This window comes from Meles meles, chromosome 14, assembly GCF_922984935.1.
Source record: "Meles meles chromosome 14, mMelMel3.1 paternal haplotype, whole genome shotgun sequence".
Taxonomy (NCBI): Eukaryota; Metazoa; Chordata; class Mammalia; order Carnivora; family Mustelidae; genus Meles; species Meles meles.
This window is the reverse complement of record NC_060079.1, coordinates 10,572,975-10,593,989: the sequence shown is the minus strand read 5'-3', so window position 1 is coordinate 10,593,989 and position 21,015 is coordinate 10,572,975. Positions and strand designations below refer to the sequence as shown.

At 36.5% G+C, this 21,015-nt stretch overlaps 1 protein-coding gene across 5 annotated transcripts in view; it reads right to left on the bottom strand.

The window, feature by feature from the left end:
- Nucleotides 1–21,015, bottom strand: part of PAN3 (poly(A) specific ribonuclease subunit PAN3) — a 132,924-nt gene that overhangs the window by 11,686 nt on the left and 100,223 nt on the right. For 3 of the 5 annotated variants that reach the window (XR_006821488.1, XM_046028243.1, XM_046028245.1), the window contains 8 exons: nucleotides 15,516–15,677; nucleotides 15,163–15,279; nucleotides 14,974–15,075; nucleotides 10,634–10,799; nucleotides 9,443–9,533; nucleotides 4,849–4,988; nucleotides 1,807–1,936; nucleotides 1,277–1,341 (listed from right to left, as the gene is read on the bottom strand). Coding sequence is in view for 3 of the 5 variants with exons in the window: in XM_046028243.1 (XP_045884199.1) it covers nucleotides 1,277–1,341; nucleotides 1,807–1,936; nucleotides 4,849–4,988; nucleotides 9,443–9,533; nucleotides 10,634–10,799; nucleotides 14,974–15,075; nucleotides 15,163–15,279; nucleotides 15,516–15,677 (973 nt within the window). In the remaining 2 variants the exon portion in view is untranslated. The remainder of the gene's footprint in view (nucleotides 1–1,276; nucleotides 1,342–1,806; nucleotides 1,937–4,848; nucleotides 4,989–9,442; nucleotides 9,534–10,633; nucleotides 10,800–14,973; nucleotides 15,076–15,162; nucleotides 15,280–15,515; nucleotides 15,678–21,015) is intronic. The other 2 variants (XM_046028244.1, XR_006821489.1) reach the window with 2 other exon arrangements.

Here is a 21,015-nt window from a genome sequence, read left to right as displayed (position 1 = left end):
TACTGGGGGGAAAAATATCAAGAAATAGTACTATAAGCATATCAATTTTTAAATAAATAAATGCCAGAAGAAACAGCTAGAAGTTTTTTTCCCCTAATGTCATCTTCTCTTCATTTAGAAAAATTATCATGAAAAATACTAATTGAAGACAAACCATAAGTGACTCTTAATTTCACAAAACAAACTGAGGGTTGCTGGGGGAAGGGAGGGTTAGGAGAGGGGGAAGGGGGTTATGGACATTGGAGAGGGTATGTGCTATGGTGAGTGCTGTGAAGTGTGTAAACCTGGCGATTCACAGACCTGTACCCCTGGGGCTAATAATACATTATATGTGTATAAAAAAAATAAGAAATAAATAAAAAATTAAAAAAAAAAACTAATTGAGTTTTTCTTTTTAACTTCGAAGAAAGGGAAGTGAACGTGAATTCTGTGGTCAAAAAAACTCCCTCAAGAAATATTTATGTATCATCTATCCCTATTAACAGAGGTAATGTTCCCGTACCATCACTTACACTACATGACAACAGCTATAATACTGTTCCACCTGTCCTGGACAGTTACGACTTAGTACGGACATCAACTCTACTTCTTTCTTGAACATATGGTAACTCTAACCTGCAAATGAGGCAGAACTAAATGACAAATAATGTAAGGTGGTGGTGTCATTGATATGATGGCTATAAATAATGCCCTTCAATAGAAGACAGGGGGCATGCAACAATTAGAACAGTCTGAAGTCTCTAATCTGCCTATGGTAAACTCAACTGACCACACTTCAAAAAGGAGACGGGATAGGGGCACCTGGGTGGCTCAGTGGGTTAAAGCCTCTGCCTTCGGCTCAGGTCATGATCCCAGGGTCCTGGGATCGAGCCCCACATTGGACTCTCTGCTCAGCAGGGAGCCTGCTTCCTCCTCTCTGCCTACTTGTGATCTTTCTCTCTGTGTCAAATAAATAAATAAAAATCTTAAAAAAAAAAAAAAAGGAGACCGGATAGAAGCAGTACTGACTGTCATAAAATGTTCCCTCCTGTATAAACCACAACAGAGAGTTCTAACAGTATCTTTTCTGTATGTGTATGTGTGTGGAATCCCTAAGAACAACCACATCTAGGCTATAGTTAAAAAGCAGCATCCTAATTGCTACCACAGCAGGCTTAAGGTCACTTCACATGAGAATTTTTCTCTTTTTCCAAATAAAACCAGTAAGATTAAGGAAAACACATTCCTGTTAGCACCCTTGATTGAAAATATATTGTAAAATACTGAAAATCCTTACTCCGGCCTCTCATTGATTGTTCCCAATTTTGCTAGAAGCCTAAACAGTCTTCCATTTTGAACCTCCTATAAAACATTTTGAAAAGAGAGTATTAATATTCCAGCTAACTGAATATAAAAGCAAAATTTTACAAAACTGGTATCCTATACCAATATTACCTTTACACAATAAATACTAAATCATAAAATCCCCACCTTTTGGTTATAGTTTTGAATATAATATTTCTATTTCATTCAACAGTAATATTCAAGAAGATCATACAGCTGGGCATTTTTAAGAACGGTTAAAGTAACATACATGAAAAACAACATCAAGACTATGTCAACTGACTATAGCAAAATCATGAAGAGAAAAAAAATTGCCCAGAGGACATAAGAAATCAAAATACTGAACCTTAAGTTTGGACAAATATATCTGCAAATGGTCTTAGCCAATTATGTCCTATACTTAGCACAGAAATTACTATGTTTTCTATCTCTCTACACATACAGGTGCCGAGTGTGTATATCTTTTTGTAACTAGATCATTACCTTTGCAAGGTCTTCCTCTATGACATCATTTCTCATTTGAGCAGCATCCAATTGAGTATAAAATCGAGCACCAATCATGGGCATGATGTCATTTACACTTCGCATCCTGTTTTGGTCAGTCAACAAATACCTGGTGAAGATAAAGAAGAATCACTTGAATGCCAAACACGTAATTTAAAGAACAACACAACCCACAACCACATAGCTGTCGCAGCTACCATCGTATTAGTTTACATAAACTCGAAAACATTTTTTTCATGCAAATCAAGTTCACTTGTAAGACTTAATGATTTCCCGGGCGCCTGGGTGGCTCAGTTGGTTAAGCACCCCGGACCCGGAGTCCTGGGATCGAGTCCCACATCGGGCTCCCAGCTCTACATGGAGTCTGCTTCTCCTTCTGACCCTCTCCCTTCTCATGCTCTCACTTTCTCTCAAATGGATAAATAAAATCTTTAAAAAAGGGGGGAGGAACGCCTGGGTGGCTCAGTGGGTTAAAGCCTCTGCCTTCGGCTCGGGTCATGAGTCCTGGGATCGGACCCCCACACTGGGCTCTCTGCTCAGCAGGGAGCCTGCTTCTTCCTCTCTCTCTGCCTACTTGTGATCTCTGTCTGTCAAATTAATAAATAAAATCTTTTAAAAATAAATAAATAAATAAATAAAGAAGACTTAATGATTTCTCTGGGAAATTTTAAGAGCCAGTAGAAGAAATAAGTCTCTTCTACATATTTGCTATAATGAAAATGAGAAAGGAAAGTTGAGTAGGGTTACACTTAATCATTTCCATTCTCAAACCCTTTCTTACAATAGTGGGACATGAAAGACTGTTAAAACTTTTTGGGAGGGGTGAAATAGGGGTTGATTATAGGGAAGAGATTTTTCCATTGCTCTTTAAAATAATTTTTGAAACTAAAACTGGGTCTTCAATTTTGATAAATTAAACGAGGCTCAACTTTTTAGGAAGCTGCCTTCTGCTCTGCAACTTCACTTACCAGTTGTCATGTTATGCACTAACATACATCAGAAGAGACCAATTCAGTTTCTTCTACCATTATAACTGAGGCAGTTACATTTTAAAAAGCTACCTGCTAGAATACAAAGATGACCGTGACCTGTTACTGTCTATCCTGACCAGTGAGCCATTTCCTAACCATTCTCACTAAAATAGCCTCCCCTTCTCACACTCTCTGCTTATAATTCTATTTTACTTTCTTCATTGGACTTTAGCACTACCTGCAAACAACTTATTTGTTTACATGTTTGTTATCTCCTCCCCATTAAGTGGAAGCTCCAGAAGTTAGGGATTTTGTTCATCTTGTTCACAGTATCTTCAGTCTGGCACAGAAAAGGCATTCTTTTGTTGAATAAAATACTCGTGTGGATAATCTATGTCTTAGCTATTTTTCTGTAATTACTGACATGCTTATATCTGACTACTTAAAGTTACTACAAGCTACTACAAGTTACTACTACAAGTAACTCTGGCAAGTTACTTTACCTCTCCATGCCTCAGTTTTGTCATCTCTAAAATGGAGCTAATTTATAGGGTTATTGGGAAAACTAATTCATTCACATCAGTTCAAAAGTACCTGATACACAGTTTGTTGCTCTATACAGCTGTTATTGGTATGAAAGTACTGCTTTTTTACTTAATTTTTATTAAGGAAAATTTATAGACAGAATAGTATAATGAATGTCCATGTACCCATCACCCAGTTTCGACAATTATTAACATTTGGCTAGTTTACTACAATTATATCCTTTACTCCGGGTGGCTCAGTGGTTTGGGCCACTGCCTTCGGCTCAGGTCATGATCTCAGGGTCCTGGGATCGAGTCCCGCATCGGGCTCTCTGCTCGGCAGGGAGCCTGCTTCCCTCTCACTCTCTCTGCTTGCCTCTCTGCCTACTTGTGATCTCTCTCTGTCAAATAAATAAATAAAATCTTTAAAAAAAAATTTGGAGATTACTACTTGAGATAATTTGAAACATCCTAGATGTTGCAAATTAAGGCTAGGAATCACTGCTGGGAAAACACATGAAACAAATATTTTCATTTGAAAGAGCAATCATCTGATTATTAATAGGAACACTGGGCAACTACTGGCTTCCAGGACTCTGTCATGAGCAAGGACTTTTACACTAGTGTAACAAAGCACAAGTGGGCATCCCCATCCTCTAACCCTCAATTCTGTATCCAGGACGAGTCCAAAAAAGAAACCGAGCCATCCAAGACTACAAAGAAAAATCAGAAGGAACAGCTTAAAACTAAGACACTGAAAAGGATCATTGTGCTCCAACTGCTTCTAGAACAGAATGGGGAAAATGTCAAGAGATAGCCTCGCATCTGTTCTCTAGAATAACTTAGAATAAGAATTATGGTTGTCCACCCTCTGGAATTCCCCAATGTTAGCTATATCTCAGACAGGTGTGTGTCTGAGTCTTTCTGTGATGACTGTACTCCACAGTGGGTTCCTCCTAAGTCAAATACATTTCAAGCCTATACTCAAGGACTTCTTGAGAGTTCTGAAGATACTGGAGTAGAAGCAAAAGGACCCCGATGAACATGCTTTCTGGAGTGGATGCTTTGGCTACAGAGTCTGTAACTGGATCACATCAGAGGTTTATTTATGACAGCGTTCAGAGAGATACCGATCACTCTAGAGCAGCACTGTCTAACTGCACTTTCTGAGATTATGGGATATATTAGCCAGAAGCCACATGTGGCTTTTGAGCTCTTGAAATGTGGCTAGTGCAACTGAAGAACCAATTTATTTTATTTTAAACTTAAAAAGTTTATGTAGCTAGTGAATACCAATGCAACTTTAGAGGCCAAATGTTTAAAACATCAATAACTAAATACATCGGTATATGAATTTATTCAAAGAAATATATACTTAACAATAAAGAATTTAAAGGTTGTTTAACTGTGTTCTGCCTGATTTTGAATAGAAAGAACTAAAATACAATCACTATTAAAAGGTCTTTATGAAAAAGCTGTTTCATCTCATGATCATTACGTACACTTAATCGTATAGTAAAACTTACAAAATCAGATTCTTCAGGTCAGAGGAGTAGTTGATTGTCACCAGTTCCATGGCTTTCTGTAAATTTTCTCGCTGAATTCCTGCCAAAGAGTTGCAAGCCAAAGCCAACACAACTTTTCCTAATGATATCAGATCTGCTTGCTGACATGGAAGAATAAATATAACTTTTAATTTTTATTTTATAAGGCACAAATATAATACACTGCCACTACTGCCGGCACCTTTACAAAAAAGCTGCAGAACTCCCAGCACAGGGTTCTCAAATACTGGCGCTCAGCATCACCCGGGAGCTGGTAAGATGAGCCTCTCCACCAGAGATTCTCATTTGGTAGGTCTAGGTGAGCAGGCCCAACATTTTAAAAGCACCCAGACAATTCTGATGAATGTAGCTCTAAGAAACATTAATCTGAGCAATTTACAGGCCAACTATGGAATTGCTGCTTTAAAATTAAAAAAAAAAAAAAAAATTTTTTTTAAATTTAGACAGAGCCGACATTCTTATTACAAGAAATTTAAGGCTGGTTACTATACACTCGCTTTACTATGATCATTACAACTTATAGTATGCGCCCTTTTTACTTTCTCTTATACCCAAAATACAGTGGGAGTTTGAAGAATTATTTGAAGGAAAGTTATTCCTTTATTCCGAACACAACATAACCATTACCTGATTTCAGAGCATGTTTTTTAGAACTTCGAAAACACTGCAAACCCCAATGACATCCTGTCTGCCCTTGTTTCCAAAATGTTTTCCTTGTATTATAACAGTTCTTTGAGAGCTCTGTAGCCACCTGGTATCTAACTATCTCTCTATCTGCCTGCCTGCTTACCTCCCTACCTATCTGTTTATTTTTTAAGATTTACTACTCTGAGGCTTTCCTTCTAAAAGAATTTTCAAGAGACAGCTAGCTGAATTGGGCTAAGCTCTCTTTTATCTATTACAACTCCAGGAAACAGAATGGTTATCCAAAGTGGCCCTTCTTGGCAGGTAACTATAATAATTATATACCTAGGAGAATGGAATAGCTCAGCATTAAATACAATCATTTGAAGTAATTTCAACAGAAAACTGTAGATCTTCAAGATCTGAAACCTGATCTGAATTACTGGATACATTTACTGAATACTGATTTACTATAAAAAGTTTTCAAATCTAACTATACATTAAAATCAACTGAGGAGCTTAAAAAAAAAAAAAATCACCCCGTGACCATCCCCTTGACCCCAATTCTGATGTTACCAGTCTGGAGTAAGATCCAGGTATTAGAATTTTTCAAAGTTTCCACAAGAATTCTGGTATGCAGCCAGGGTTAAGAACCACTGGCTTCGTGGAACGTGGAACATTTATAAATGGTATAGTTGCAGAATAGGTGAATATTTGAAGGAAGTCGCTAATGAAACTTAAGCACTATACAGCTATCCTTAAAATTTTATGCAAGATTTTATAATAAAGTATAAAGAAGTCAAACTCCCATTACTACAATAACATCAAAAAATCCAAATTCAAAAATTCATCCAAAACCAGCACTGATGAACCTGACACTTTGAACATGAGCTCCTATAACCAGTGGAAAAATGGAATAAAAAAACTACTTTGACTCTATCAGAATAAGAGATGCCAAGGACTTATGTCAAAGAAACTTTTTACAACTTCATTTGTGGTACAGAGTTAGGAGGCCAGAAAGGCAGGAGGGGAGGTGGCATGGGAAGGAACACTATTACTGTTGCCAACATTTCTCTCCGGAGGGCACTGCTATGAATGAACTCAAAAAGGATTCCCCTCAATCATTCTCAAGGTCAAGTAAAATATTCTAAGTTATATAATGAAATCATAAAAATGTCGGTCAAGAGAAATCAGTACAGGTAAATGCTAAATGTAAATTTCTGTGTTTCAATCCCATATCCTCAGCAAACTGAAGGTTGCTATTAGTTACCAAGTATTTGAGCAGCATGTACCAACACACAGCCTCCCAACCCTTAAAACAATAGAATTTTCAGTGTGGCTCCACCCTGAATTGATGCTAACTAAACCTCCCACCTAGAACACTCCAGTATTTCCTATTAATGAGACAGGAAAACAAAGTCCAAGATAGCTGAAAGACTGGATGGGATTTTAAAACAAGAACATCTGATTTTGAATACATCCCACCACCTTTCTAAAGCTGACTCAAGGTAGGAATGCCCACTTTTAGAAATAAGGTATACACATCACATAATCCAGATTAAATTATAAATGATTTTAACTAAGAGGTTCATGAAGTCCTGTTTAATTAAGAGAGTTTAACATCATAAAAGCTTAGTAACTCTCCTTTCCTTATTTGCCAGCTAAATAGTTTTCCATTTGTTATTTTGCTTCTTACCTCCATCTGGTTTTTCCCCCCATTTGTTGAATTCTGGAGGTTTTCCCCCCACTCATTTTCAGTTTCTTCCTGATTCTTGATTTCTTGATTTTTCTCTGATTCTATCTATGGCTCTACTTATGTCCACTTTACTGAAAGTCAGTCTCTATTCACGTGTCTGAAACAGACTATGAAAAATAGACTACAAGAAACAATGCACTCCTTTCTCATGTACCCTCTTCTCTACAATCACAATCCCCCACTGGGACTATCTTTAATTCTCTCCTTTACCTTACCATAAGCTATATGAAAAATCTTCCACACAAACATCACCCACCCCCAAAAAATAAAGGGGGAAAAAAAAAAGAAAAGAAAACCTGAGATATCCTTTACTGCTGGAAAATAAAGGGAAGGTGATGACTGGTTGAAAGCAGCCTGAGTTTATGAATGAAGGCAGTTCCTACCTTACCAATCAATTGTCCCAAATGCTTACTTAAGAGTTGTTTGTTTGGAACTCTAGGGTTACTTTTTCTTAAAAAGAGTTGTTTTTCAAGGTAACTACACAACCACTAACATAACTGAAATAATGTATATTCACAAAGAAAAAGGGGGAGATAATACTGCTATGATACTCACAGAAAACCAAAATCAAAGCAGTCTTATACCAGTAATTTTTTTTTAAACAACTCTATTCAAGAATAAAGAAGAATGAGAGCCTTAAGGCTATACTTGTAAAAAACCAAAACTGTAAGGTGTTTCATTTTTTAGTGACGGCCAGTGGTTTCCAGATACTTGCAACAGAGTTAGGTGGCACTGGTTCTAAATAATGTCTAATTTCTCCTCAAAAATTCAATATTATTTTCCTGGATACATGAAAAATCACTAGTATTTCAGTCAATAATCAGTCACTTCTAGAAGCAAAGGGATTAGGAAGAAAAATCTCCAGAGCTTGTTAGTTCGGCACCAGGTGTAAGAAGATAAGAAGGAAAGTCACCAAGAACCACGGCCCTAGATAAGAAAGAGTGAGCAAATCCCCTTCGCAGAAGAAAGCTGCTGGGGGGAACTAGTAGTCAAATCTTCTGTGTGGTGCCCACTAGATGGTGCTACCAACCAGGACAGCTTGGCTGCTGCTGAGTTTGGCTGGGCAGGAGCAGAGGGGAAGGAAGATGTGAAAAGTTTGCATACAACTCAAAGTGATGAGTGGCTCTAAATCTTGGGGACTATACTGTCCCTGGTTCTGTAGTAAAAGAAGAGGTTTACACATGAATTGGATTACTAGGCACTACTTAGACTCTACTAGTTCTCATTCTTTTTCTTTTTGTTCAGAAATTTTGGCTTACAATATAAAGCAAACTAAAATCTTTTTTTTAAGGACTTAAACAAAACAAGTCAAAATGAGAAGGCAATGAAAAGGTAAAGTGTTTTTTTCCTTCCTTGTTTCTCCATGTAATTAAGAGATTCTGCCTTATATCAAACTTCTAACAGTTGATAAATGTTCAGAAACACCAAAAATTTCTCACACAAAAATTAACATTGTCTGAAAACAGCACCTGCATATCCTCTAAAAAATGTGAAGTACTGCAATGATGAATGATATGAAATAATTACTTTACAGAGCCGTGTTACTTGCACAGAGTAATCAAGGCAAAAGCAACACACTTAATGCTCCCTGCAGAGACAGGGTCTTATTCTCATAGGCCTTGTATGAATCAAGAAGTATGAAATAAACATCAAAAAACATCAAAGGGGCCTAGATCTACACTATTATTATGACTAGACTAGAACCAAATTCTGATTATATACAAGGAGTATGCAAAAGAAAAAATTTAGAAAATGGCAATACAATAATATTCCTTCAAAAATATTTCTAAAATTTTTGGATTGGTAGGGGGACAATATCTAAAAGTAAAAATAACAGCTATAATTTTAACACATTAATATTATTTATTCAACTAATTAATCTGTTTTAATCCATGCTGAGGAAAAATTTCCTCATCATCTAAATACATTTTCATTTGAACAGTTAGTCTTTGACACTGTCATTAACTTTCTATATTCCCACTTGTACGGGCTCTACACTACATACATAACAGTGATTAAGAAATACATGTTCACAGTTGGCACAGAGACACCCCCAGAATAAACTGAAATATAGATTTAACACCCCAGAAACACTTCAAAAATAAACAAAATCTGTCTTAAAAGAAAATCAAGCCTTAAGTTATTAAGGAAGTACCCATGTTCATTCTTACTCACCTGGTATTGAGCCATTAATGCCAATGGATTATTATTCTGACTGTTATCAAATGTTAAAACATCAAAAACTCCAACACAATTTACTCGCAACCTTTAAAGACCAGAGAATTTTTAAAAAATTATTAAAATGAAACTTTTTAAAAATTTAACATTTCCTATATTATTAGGAAGGATCTCAGAATATTATCTAGTCTAACCTCCCGATGTAACCTCTATCAAACACCACTTTAGAGATGAGCTGGAAATTAAGGCTCAAAACTACTAATGACAGGCCTATAATGTTACAGAAGCCAGAAATGGATAAAGTCAGGACTACAACTCATACCTCTGACTACCAGGCCAGTGGTCTTTTCACCACACCAAGCTGCTTCTTTATTAGTTACTCATGAAAGAGAACTATTAGATTTCTCACATTTGCTGAAGATGTATTAGGTACCACTCACATGTATTAGTCATTCAATTTTACATGTATTAATCATTCAATCCTCTCAAGAATCTCCTGAGAGAGGTACCTTATAAATGTGGAACAGATAATAATAGTACCTGTCTTACAAGGTTGTTGCATACACAGAAGTTACAGAACTTGCTCAGGATCATATAAATAGCAACTAACAGAATTAGAATATGATGAATCCAAATAACCAGGTACCAAATCTTGAGCTCTTTATGCTATGCTGTCTGAGATAACTCTCAAAATTACAGTAATTCAAATAAAACTGGTGAAGTCAAGGGCTGTTACTTGATTTTGTGTCAGTGGTTCTCAAAGCAGGGGACCCAGTGAACAGCAACAGCTTCACCTAAGAACTTGCTGGAAATGTAAATTCTCAGGCCTACTGAAGGAGAACTCTAGGGTGGAACCCAATAGAGTGTGCTTATTAATGAGCCCTCCAGGTAATTCTGTTTCATGCTACAATCTGAGAACCACAGTTATACACAGAAAAGGTATATTGATATTATGTCTATATCCCCCAATCCTAACTATATATACTTTCCAAACCCTTACAAGATTCTTGGTTAATAACCAGGCATTTTATTAAGAATTCAACATTTCTTCTTTAAACTTACAAATGAACTCAAAGTCACAGCAGCTGTTCTGGATGGAATACATGAAAAGGTAGAATTAAATCAAGTTTACTAAGCTGTCATAGGTTAGACATGCAATAAAGAAACCAAAACTCAAAATGCTAGTACCTTGTTTTGCCAGTTATCAGAATCTTTGTTGGGTCCATAACTCGACATGCCAAACCTGCTGTGTGAATGGTACGCAATGCAGAACTCAGTTGGACGATATATGCCCAAATAAGAGACTCTGGCAATAATCCTGCATGCTGTCTGGGCAATGGTCCATCATGCTGACCTACAGAACAAAAATGACACCTTTTAAATAACCAATTGAAATACTAAAATATCAAACCAAAATTAACAAAAAAATTCATGTATCATGGCGCAATTTGTCAATTTATTTATTTCAAAAAATTTATTTATTTATTTGAGAGAGAGCGCACACAGAAGGAGAGTAAAGGGAGAAGAAAGCTTCCCACTGAGCAGAGAGCCCTGTGTGGGACTAGATCCCAGGTCCCCAGGATCACGACCTGAGCCTAAGGCAGACACTTAACCAACTGAGCCACTCAGGCGCCCCATAACTTGTCAATTTATACATACCTACATACATACATGTATATAGTATATATTAATATATTATATAACATATTAATAATATATAATATATTAAAATATATTGATATATAAATATAGGTTTATATTTATTTATTTATAAAGTTTAGTTTATTAGTGAGAAATTAAGAGACAAACTCCAATTTTCTATTTACGAAATTATACCTTTATACTGTTAGCAGCAGAGCTCTCACTGAAGTTCTCTTTTCTGTGACCATTGTAATTGCCGAATAAACAAAATGATTTAAAGAATTGGTATTTATTTAGTTGTGAACCAAATGCAAATTCTGAATAAAAACAGGATGGTGAAGATTATTATTTTACTTAAAATAATCTTAGCCTCGCCTCTATTATTATTCAGGTAGGTGAACAATTTTATTTTGTGGCTTGAAAGAAAAATGAGTCTCTACCATCATTTATGCTGAATGTTTTCTTATTCTCCATAAACTGCCCAGTCTCGTTTCTTACAGCCATGTCAGTTAGGCAGGATGGTATCCAACTCATAAAAATATAAATGTAAAACACTGAGTATCACTATCTAATATCATATCTAATAATGAAACAAAAATAATCCGATCTACCATGAGAGGAATAATTTTGATTCTATCTTTTTTTTTTTTTTTTGAGAGATAGAGAACAGGCACACAAACAGGGGTAGTAGAGAGTTGGGAGCGGCGAGGGGAAGAGGGAGAGGAAGAGAGAGAGAATCTTAAGCAGGTTCCATGCCCAGCACAGAGCCCAATGTAGAGCTTGATCTCACGAATCTGAGATGATAACTTCAGCCAAAATCGAGAATTGGGTGCTTAACTGACTGAGTGGCCCAGATGCCCTTCATCTCTTGTTTAAGTGCTTCTTGAGGGTGCCTGAGTGGCTCAGTCCATTAAGCGACTGCCTTCAGCTCACATCATGATCCTAGAGTCCCAGGATTGAGTCCCTATCAGGCTCCCTGCTTAGCAGAGAGTCTGCGTCTCCCTCCACCCCTCCCCCCTTTCACATTCTCCCTCTCTCAAATAAATAAAATCTTAAAAAAGAAAAAAAAAATGCTTCTTAATACTATTTCCTGGGTCACTGTTAATCCTTAAATCAGTGGAAAAGGAGCCACATAAATTTAATAAAGATTTTTTAATTATTTCAGGGAATATGACCTTATAAATTCAAGTGTTCTTATGACTGTGAACAAATTTTTTGTGAATTAGGTATAAGAGCAACACAGTTAAATGTTAATTGCAGAGGTAATAAAGAGCAAATCTGTGGATTGGTATAACATTTCCAAGAAAAAACAAATACGAAATTAAAAACTGCTTTCCCTCAATTTCAACAGGTTGAAGATAACACATTCTGGAAAACAGTGTTAAATAACTCAAAAAGTGGTTCAAGTGACAAATGCCAAGACATCATCAAAGAAGACTATGAAGACTTTAGATCAAACTATTTAATAAACATGGTAATAAGAAAAAAGTATTTATAGCAAACACAGTGCTTGCTTACTCTATGTCAGACTCTGTCTTAACCTTTATTATTGTTAACAGCAGCAGAGCCTCCTGTTGCCATTTTAAACCTCTCATCATAACTCCTATAGTACAGTATGACATGATTATTATACCCATTTTCTAAATTAGTATATTTCTTATATGTAATCTTTCAATTTGTACCAAGTTAAATAGTATAAGAAAAGGTTAGACTTCCACCTATGTCTCATCAAAAGTTTATACACACACTTTTTTCTTCCTTTAATATTCACCATAGGAAAACTGACAATTGCCTCATATGAGAAGTTACTACACATTGAAGTATATACAGTATGTCTAAGGAAATCTACTATTCAAACAATATTTTCAAATATCAGAAAAAGGAGCGACTCCTTTGAAAATATAAACATAATATATCAAATAATCAATCAACACCAAAAATAAAAATTAAAAAACTAACTAGAAAGGAGTGTTATTATCAGTGGTTCTCAACAGGGGTCAATTCTGCTCCTTAGGTCACATTTGGCAATGTATGGAGGTATTTTTGGTGTCGCTACTGGAGAAGGGGCTTGTTATTGGCTTCTAGAGGGTAGAGGCCAGGGCTGCTGCTTAACATCCTGGAATGCACAGGACAGCCCCCACAAAATCATTATCCAGCCCTACATGTCAACAGTACTGAGGTTGAGAAACCCAGCTATAAATTAAAGCCAACAGTCATCTCACAGGTGTTACTACTAAAATAAACTTGAACAACTACAGCTATATTCATCTATAGGAAAAGTTATACCACATCCCTTCAACAAAATTATGTATGTGTCTACAGATGACAAGGCAAAAGGAAAAAAAATGACCACACCATATGACCAGATTTTTAACGTGAAAACAGCCATGTAACCACAGCTTTCTTCTTCCAACTGCCAGAAAGCAAAGTTACAAGTAAACAGAAGTAATATATTTTTATCCACAATTCAGAGTCTTTAAGGAGTCACAATCCAAAAGATAGTATAACGTGGATTCACATCTTTCTTCCTCCTTAGGTTTTCTCAGTATGTACTCAAGAAAATTTTAAAGAGATTAAAAGCCACAGTAAAAAATGCAATGGTTTGTCAACTTCAATAATAAACATTTTTTAAAAAGAATTCAATGCTTCTTTTCCTGTCCCTAAACAAGAGAATGATACATATATTTTCCTCTCCAAACCGAAGTTAATTAACAGACATCTTGAAGTGGACCTACTTTTACTCTGAAGTTATTTTATCCTTTAATAAACATCTATTGGAACATAGTTACAATATTTTGGTTCTTTGAACTATGAATACTGGAAAGGGGCAAAAAAAGAAAATATTCCCTGCTTAAGTAAACATTACCTGAGAATTTATTTTGAAGACTAATTCCTTAAGTAACATGAAGTCCTCCTTTAAAAAAAAGCATCTTTTTAGGGAAATCACTTCATAAATGCTATACAGTCACACTAGACTATGAGTCATTAAATTATATTCAGAGAATATAAAACTGAGGGGGAAAATGGAGGTTTTGGGGGTGGGGTGGGGTGAGCCTGGTGGTGGGTATTACGGAGGGCATGTATTGCATGGAGCACTGGGTGTGGTGCATAAGCAATGAATTTTGGAACACTGAAAGAAAATTAAATTTTAAAGAAAGAAAATAAAAAAGATTAAGAAAAGGAAATACTGGGGCACCTGAGTGGCTCAGTGGGTTAGGGCCTCTGCTTTTGGCTCAGGTCATGAACTCAGGGTCCTGGGATAGCCGCATGGGGCTCTCTGCTCAGCGGGGAGCCTGCTTCCCTCTCTCTTCTCTGCCTGCCTCTCTGCCTACTTGTGATCTCTGTCTGTCAAATAAATAAATAAAATATAAAAAAAAAAAAGAAAAGAAAAAGAAAATAGTTAAAATAAATGAAAGATGCAATGACACAAAATGATAAAAGGAAAAGGAAATGATATGAAAGGAGACCAAAACAAAACAAAACAAAACAAAAAACCAAGACTGGAAAGAAATATACAAAGAGATGACAATGGCTGTGCTTTGGGCAGTGAAGCTACAGGCATCACTTTTCAAACAGTCTTTCTTCAGAAAGCACTCTATTTTAAAGGAAAAAAAATGTTTAAAAGGAAAAAACTTTTATCATATTCTTGGTTATTCAGTCTTCAAGTACCTCCACGAATCTTTCACACCCTGTCTTCATCTCAGTCTACACATACACTACCCTATTTCCCAGCTGGTTACGGGTTGACTTCCAATTCTTTAAGACATTTCTTTTTAAAATGCACTATGATTACAGGGAAAAAATTACATACATTTTAAAATACAAAACTACTCTTTCACAAGCAAAAGCATTTGTCAAAACATAGTGTGCTTGCATCTTTTTCTTACCCCACTTTCTCTTTGTGAAATAGGCATCAGCATTAGGGTCATTAAAGTGTCTGCTCATCATAGTCTCTCCTCCAGCATGGAAATCATATGCAAACACAAGAGCTTAAAATAAAACACAAACACTCATTACTGCAATCTGACTTCAAATAATGAATCCCATAAGCAGAAAGGCAAGTACGAATTACTCACAAGGCTCTGCAAATGCTTTAGTGGTAAATACTTCACGCAAGGTTACAATATTTGAGTGTTGAATTTTTTTCCACATATCGACCAACACCATGCACTTTGTGTTAACAAGACGAAAACCTGGAAAAGAAAATCTTTTCGACTCAACTGTAAATGACATCTCCCCTTTATTCCATCAGAAATGTGAAGAAAAAGCTATGTTATGTATCATTTGTGAGCTATTAATTTCCAAATGAAATACATTTATTAATTATCCTTTAAACTTGCATATTAAGTAAATAAATATATGCAGGAATATTTCAGTAATCTTAGCCTCAATAACATGCTTCAAAAAGAGGATAATTTATCTTCCTTACCATGTATCCTCCGAAGGCAATATGGCAGATCATCTTTGCTATTTACAGCTTTGTAGCAAGATGTAATGTATCCAAAATTACTTGATTTCTGTATCCGGTTGGGTGGTGGCAGCGGTTCTAGAGGGAATAGGCTATGGTAGCTGTCAACTTCTGTAGGGACTGCTAGAGTAATTCATAGGAAGACAATTTTAACTTCCTGATATACATCAATCTCTCAGAGTAATAAAGAAACACAATCTACCATAAACCACTGGTATCAAAACATACTTCTGAATTCTGGAAGTGTCAACATTCATAACAATTCTATAAACCAAACTGGTCTCACTATCAATAAAAATAGGCATTATAAAACAACAAAAGAACAACCAGATTTCATACACTTGAAAACATTTCTTATGTCTAATAGCACAACTCTTTGTTTCTCAGCTATTAGAAACAATTTGTGTTATCACTTAGAGGTGTTAAACATTTCTTGATTCTGATGTTGAATAAAAATTCAAGACAGATTTTGCGTCTATAAAGTTTACATAAAATATACTTAGTGGTGTTAAGCATATGAATTCTTGTTTTTTAAGGTGTAAAGAAATTCAGAACAAGTAACATTAAATTACAGCCTATGTGTGATGTGTCTGTGTATGTATGCGTAAATATGGCAATCTATCAAAACATTCAACCATAGGGTAGAATAGCACAATTTTAATCCCTAGCAAAATATAAAAGGAAAAAAAATGAAAACAACTTTATTATCATGCTTTCAATGTTCCTCAAAGTAAGAAAAATTATGTTAAGAATAACCAGGATAATGCATTGGAATTCGCTCATGATACTCTAGTCAGGCATTGAAAAAAAAACTATTTCTCTTGAATCCCAATTTGTTGTTTCTTATAAAGACTAAATGTATTCAGTGGCTGGTTTCTCTACAGAGTATAGGCAATTTCTTTTCTGTTATTGGTTTTACAATCCAAAACGACAAGAGTTTTCTAATGCTTCACATACAATCAAATTACATTTTCCAATTGGACAGCTTCCATTCTGTTAAATATCTTGACTGACTCAGGAATGTTTAAGATATTTCAAATGAAAAGTAAGCTAGTGAACATGCAGAACATGCACAGAAAATCTAAGGATACAGCAAAAACTTTAACAATTGTAACCTCTGAGTGGGAGGATTTTTATTCTCTTCTTTACACTAGTTCACACTTGCCAAATTTGTTACAGTAAGTATGTTTAACACTATTTATATTTTTTTATTTTTATTTTTCACTAGAGAAAGAGAACATGTACATGCAAGTGGGAAGGGGGAGGGAGCACAGAGGGAGAGGGTGAGAATCTTAAGAGCACTCCACAATGAATGCAGAACCCAACATGGGTCTTCATCTCACAACCCTGAAATCATGACCCGAGACAAAACGAGAGTCAGACACTTAGACAACTAAGCCACCCAGGCAACCCTGTTTAACACTATTTTTAAAACACAGTAAATCAGCAGTAAATCTCTTTAAAAACAAAACAAAACAAAAAACAAACCAGACAAAAACCACCAATAATTTTTTACTTATGACTGTTAAGAAATACATATAAAACCCAATGAAAAAAACGGTCACTCCAGAAGACAGGTTCAAAACGACCCGTCTTGCCTTTACTAAATTGTTACATTCAGTAACTCTTAGTTTTTGAAACCATAGGAGATAGAACTCTCTATTTCATACGTAAGGAAAATAAGGATCACATGTCTAGACAGGGAGTTGGGATGCAAACTCTGGACTCTGATTTCTTACAGTCTTGTGCTCTTAACCCCCAGGGAGTATTTTGGCCATAGTGCAAAACAAACACTGATTCAACCTAACTTTCAAAACAAGGTCAAGTAGCACGTTCTTCTGAAATAAAGCAGTACAAGGGAGGTACATACACACAAGGGAATATAGCTGTAATTTCTGCCCATTTAATATTTTTTTTAAAGATTTTTTTATTTATTTATTTGACAGACAGAGATCACAGGTAAGCAGAGAGGCAGGCAGAGAGAGAGGAAGGAAAGCAGGCTCCCCGCGGAGCAGAGAGCCCGATGTGGGGCTCGATCCCAGGACCCTGGGATCATGACCTGAGCCGAAGGTAGAGGCTTTAACCCACTGAGCCACCCAGGCGCCCCCCCATTTAATATTTTAATGATCAATATAATTTCCACATATAGATGATGAGTAAAATTTTGTTTTCTGGGTATTTCATGAGGAGCATCTAATAAGAGGAAGTCATTAATTTCAAAATAGTAAAAATGTAATGAGTGCCTACTATGTATTGGTGAGCCCATATTAATGAAATATAGGTTATCAAGACACTTAAAAAAGAACAACAGAGATTTACAGAAAACATAATACAGTAAAAGGAAAATAGCTATGAAACTAGTACAACTCACTGTGGCACTGGTCCTTACATTTTAGCACCCCTCAGAATCATAGAGAGGATTAATTCACAGTTTGTTGGGCCTCATGCCCACTGTTTATTAGTAGGTCTTAAGTAGGGCCTAAGAATTTGCCATTCTAGGGGCACCTGGGTGGCTCAGTGTGTTAAGCCGCTGCCTTCGGCTCAGGTCATGATCTCAGGGTTCTGGGATCGAGCCCCGCGTCGGGCTCTCTGCTCAGCAGGGAGCCTGCTTCCTCCTCTCTCTCTGCCTGCCTCTCTGCCTACTTGTGATCTCTCTCTGTCAAATAAATAAATAAAATCCTAAAAAAAAAAAAAAGAATTTGCCATTCTAACAGGTTTCCAGGTGATACAGGAAAGATGCTGCTGGGTCAAGGACCAGAGTTTGAGAACCACTACACATGGAAACAGAAGGGAGAAGGGTGCCATTCCCAAGGATACTACTAGGAAAGATGTAACAGAAGATTTGGTACATATACTACAAATTGAAGGATGAGACTGCTTTCAGTGAGCTAAAACGACCTAAGAAGAGTGCTTTGCTTTATGCGAGGGAGTGAAGAGAACCACCACCACGAAGGCTTGAATGTGTACACTGTGTTCAGGAACTGCGAAATCTCATGTGGTGGGAGAATACGGTACACCACAGAGGAGGTGCCAAGTGGAGAAAAAACTGACAGAGTTATGTTGGGACTGGATCAGAGGGAAATGTAAGTGCTATACTAAGGACCTGAAACTCACTATGCCAAGCAGTGGCACTCATAGCATCAGCAGGACAAAGAGTGAGTGAAAGACACAATCAACTAAAAATCTTACACTCTTACCTCCTTTATTCCTATTTACTCCTTTATTCCTACACTACAGGAAAAACAAACAAACAAACAAAACTATGGATCAGTAGAATACTAGGCACTATCCAAAGGATATCCTTCCAGTGTCTGATTCTGATGCTATGAGAGATATTTTACACCCAATCTGCATGTAGCTAATTGCTAGCAATGCAAAAATAACTCCTATCCTCCTCTATGAAAAAGCCAGTTTGCACATTCATTTTAATATTCCTGCTCTATAATAGGTCTTATAAAAGGCTCCTCATGATTTAAATATAATCTTCAAAATGCTTTTTATGTTCGTGTATTATGATTTTACCTTGTTTCAGAGAGTAACCTTTTAACACTGTATTTCTCACTCTACTCTGAAATAATCAAATGTGGCCTAATATTAACCTTAAAAACCAAATGTTTCCACTGATAGGACTATTCATTGTTGTTCTGTCCTTTCTTTGTTCCTAGCTCAATTGAACAAATGCACAAAATTAAGTACGAATAAAGGGAAGTGCCTTTATGAATAAAAAGGGATGCCTAAATCATTAAATATCAAAATCAAAATAAAGAAAAATCAACTTGGAAGACTATGGACAGAGCTGCATCTTTAGTTCAGCCCCAAGTGTTAGCTGGGGTCCAAGTCCACCAAATAATACTAACAATAATGATAAAAAAAGAAAATGTCAGTGTCTTTGCTCTACTCAACCCTACTTCCCCTCAAAGAACATACAGAATGATAGGCTGGATCTAAGGTATCGACTGTCTGAGACTCACTACTGTTTCTTAACCTCAGCACTACGGACATATTGGACTGGATCACTCATTGTCGTAGTGGACTATTCTGTGTATTGTAGGGTGTGAAGCAACCCGCTAGTAGCCAGTAGCACTCCACTGCTAGGTGTGACAACCAAAACTGTTCCAGACATTGCCAAATGGCCCATGAGGGGGAAAATCATTCCTGGTGGGGAACCCCTGATCTACAGGAAATAAATTATGATTTCACAGTTGAGAAGTACTAATCTAGTGGGAGTATGAAGTAGAGAATGGAAAAGGAAGAGAAAAAAAAAAACCAGCAAGACCAAAACACTAATAAACAAGTCAACATGAGATGAAGATTAACATAAACATAAGACACGAAAAAGAGCAGTTAGAGCAGTGACAGAAAAAAAGAAGCATTTATTAAAATTTGTTGAACACAGGGGCACAGAACTGGATTAACCATAACCTTTAGCTTGTGACACTCGAATCAATGGTTCATGTCTATGCAGGGCCTGCATTTATTTAATTATGCTTAATAATATAATAAGCATCTGCAAACTCACCACTCAAAAACTCAATTACTTTAACCTACATCTAAATATATGGCTACCAACCTCTGCCTTCCTTCTCTCACTTCCTTCTCTTTTAATAGCTTTATTACATATAAATACACACATATGTATATACACATACATTTACATAAATGTAAATACATAATTTTAGTTAACTTTACAAAGAGCTATCATGCTATATGTAGTCTCCTGCAACTAACTTCACTATTATATTACTAAGAGTCTTCTGTATTGTTGCCTGTCATAAACTTTCTTCATTTAAGCTGCTCTACATTGTTCCATTATCATTTGAATTGATCAAAGTTTGTTATTTTAAGCAACATCATTATGGATACTTTATACATTTTGCATTTGAAAATATATGGGAGGGGCACCTGGGTGGCTCAGTTGATTAAGCCACTGCCTTCAGCTCTGGTCATGATTCCAGAATCCTGGGATCAAGTCCCATATCAGACTTCCCCTGCTCTGTGGGAAGCCTGCTTCTTCTGCACCTCCCTCTGCCTGCCACTCCCCTTGCTTGCACGCGCGCACTCTCCCTCCCCACCCCATGTCAAATAAATAAATAAAATCTTTAAAAAAAAAAAAAAAAGAAAGGTAAGAAAATGTATAGGAGTTTACGTAGTTCCAGAAGACAACTGCTGGATCATATTGCATACCAGATACTCCACTTTAGGAGTTTTCCAAAGTGGTAACAGGTTCACCAATTTATAGTACCAACAGCAATGTACTGGAGAACCTGCGGATCCATATCCTAATACTTTATATGACCAGACTTTAAAATCAAGCTCTTGAGCGGCTCAGTCGGTTGTGTCCAGTCATGATCTCTGGGTCCTGGAACAGAGCCCCACATTGGGCTTCCTGCTCAGCAGGATGTCTGCTTCTCTCTCCCCACCCCACTGCTCCTCCCCACTGCTCATTCTCTCTCCCTTGCAA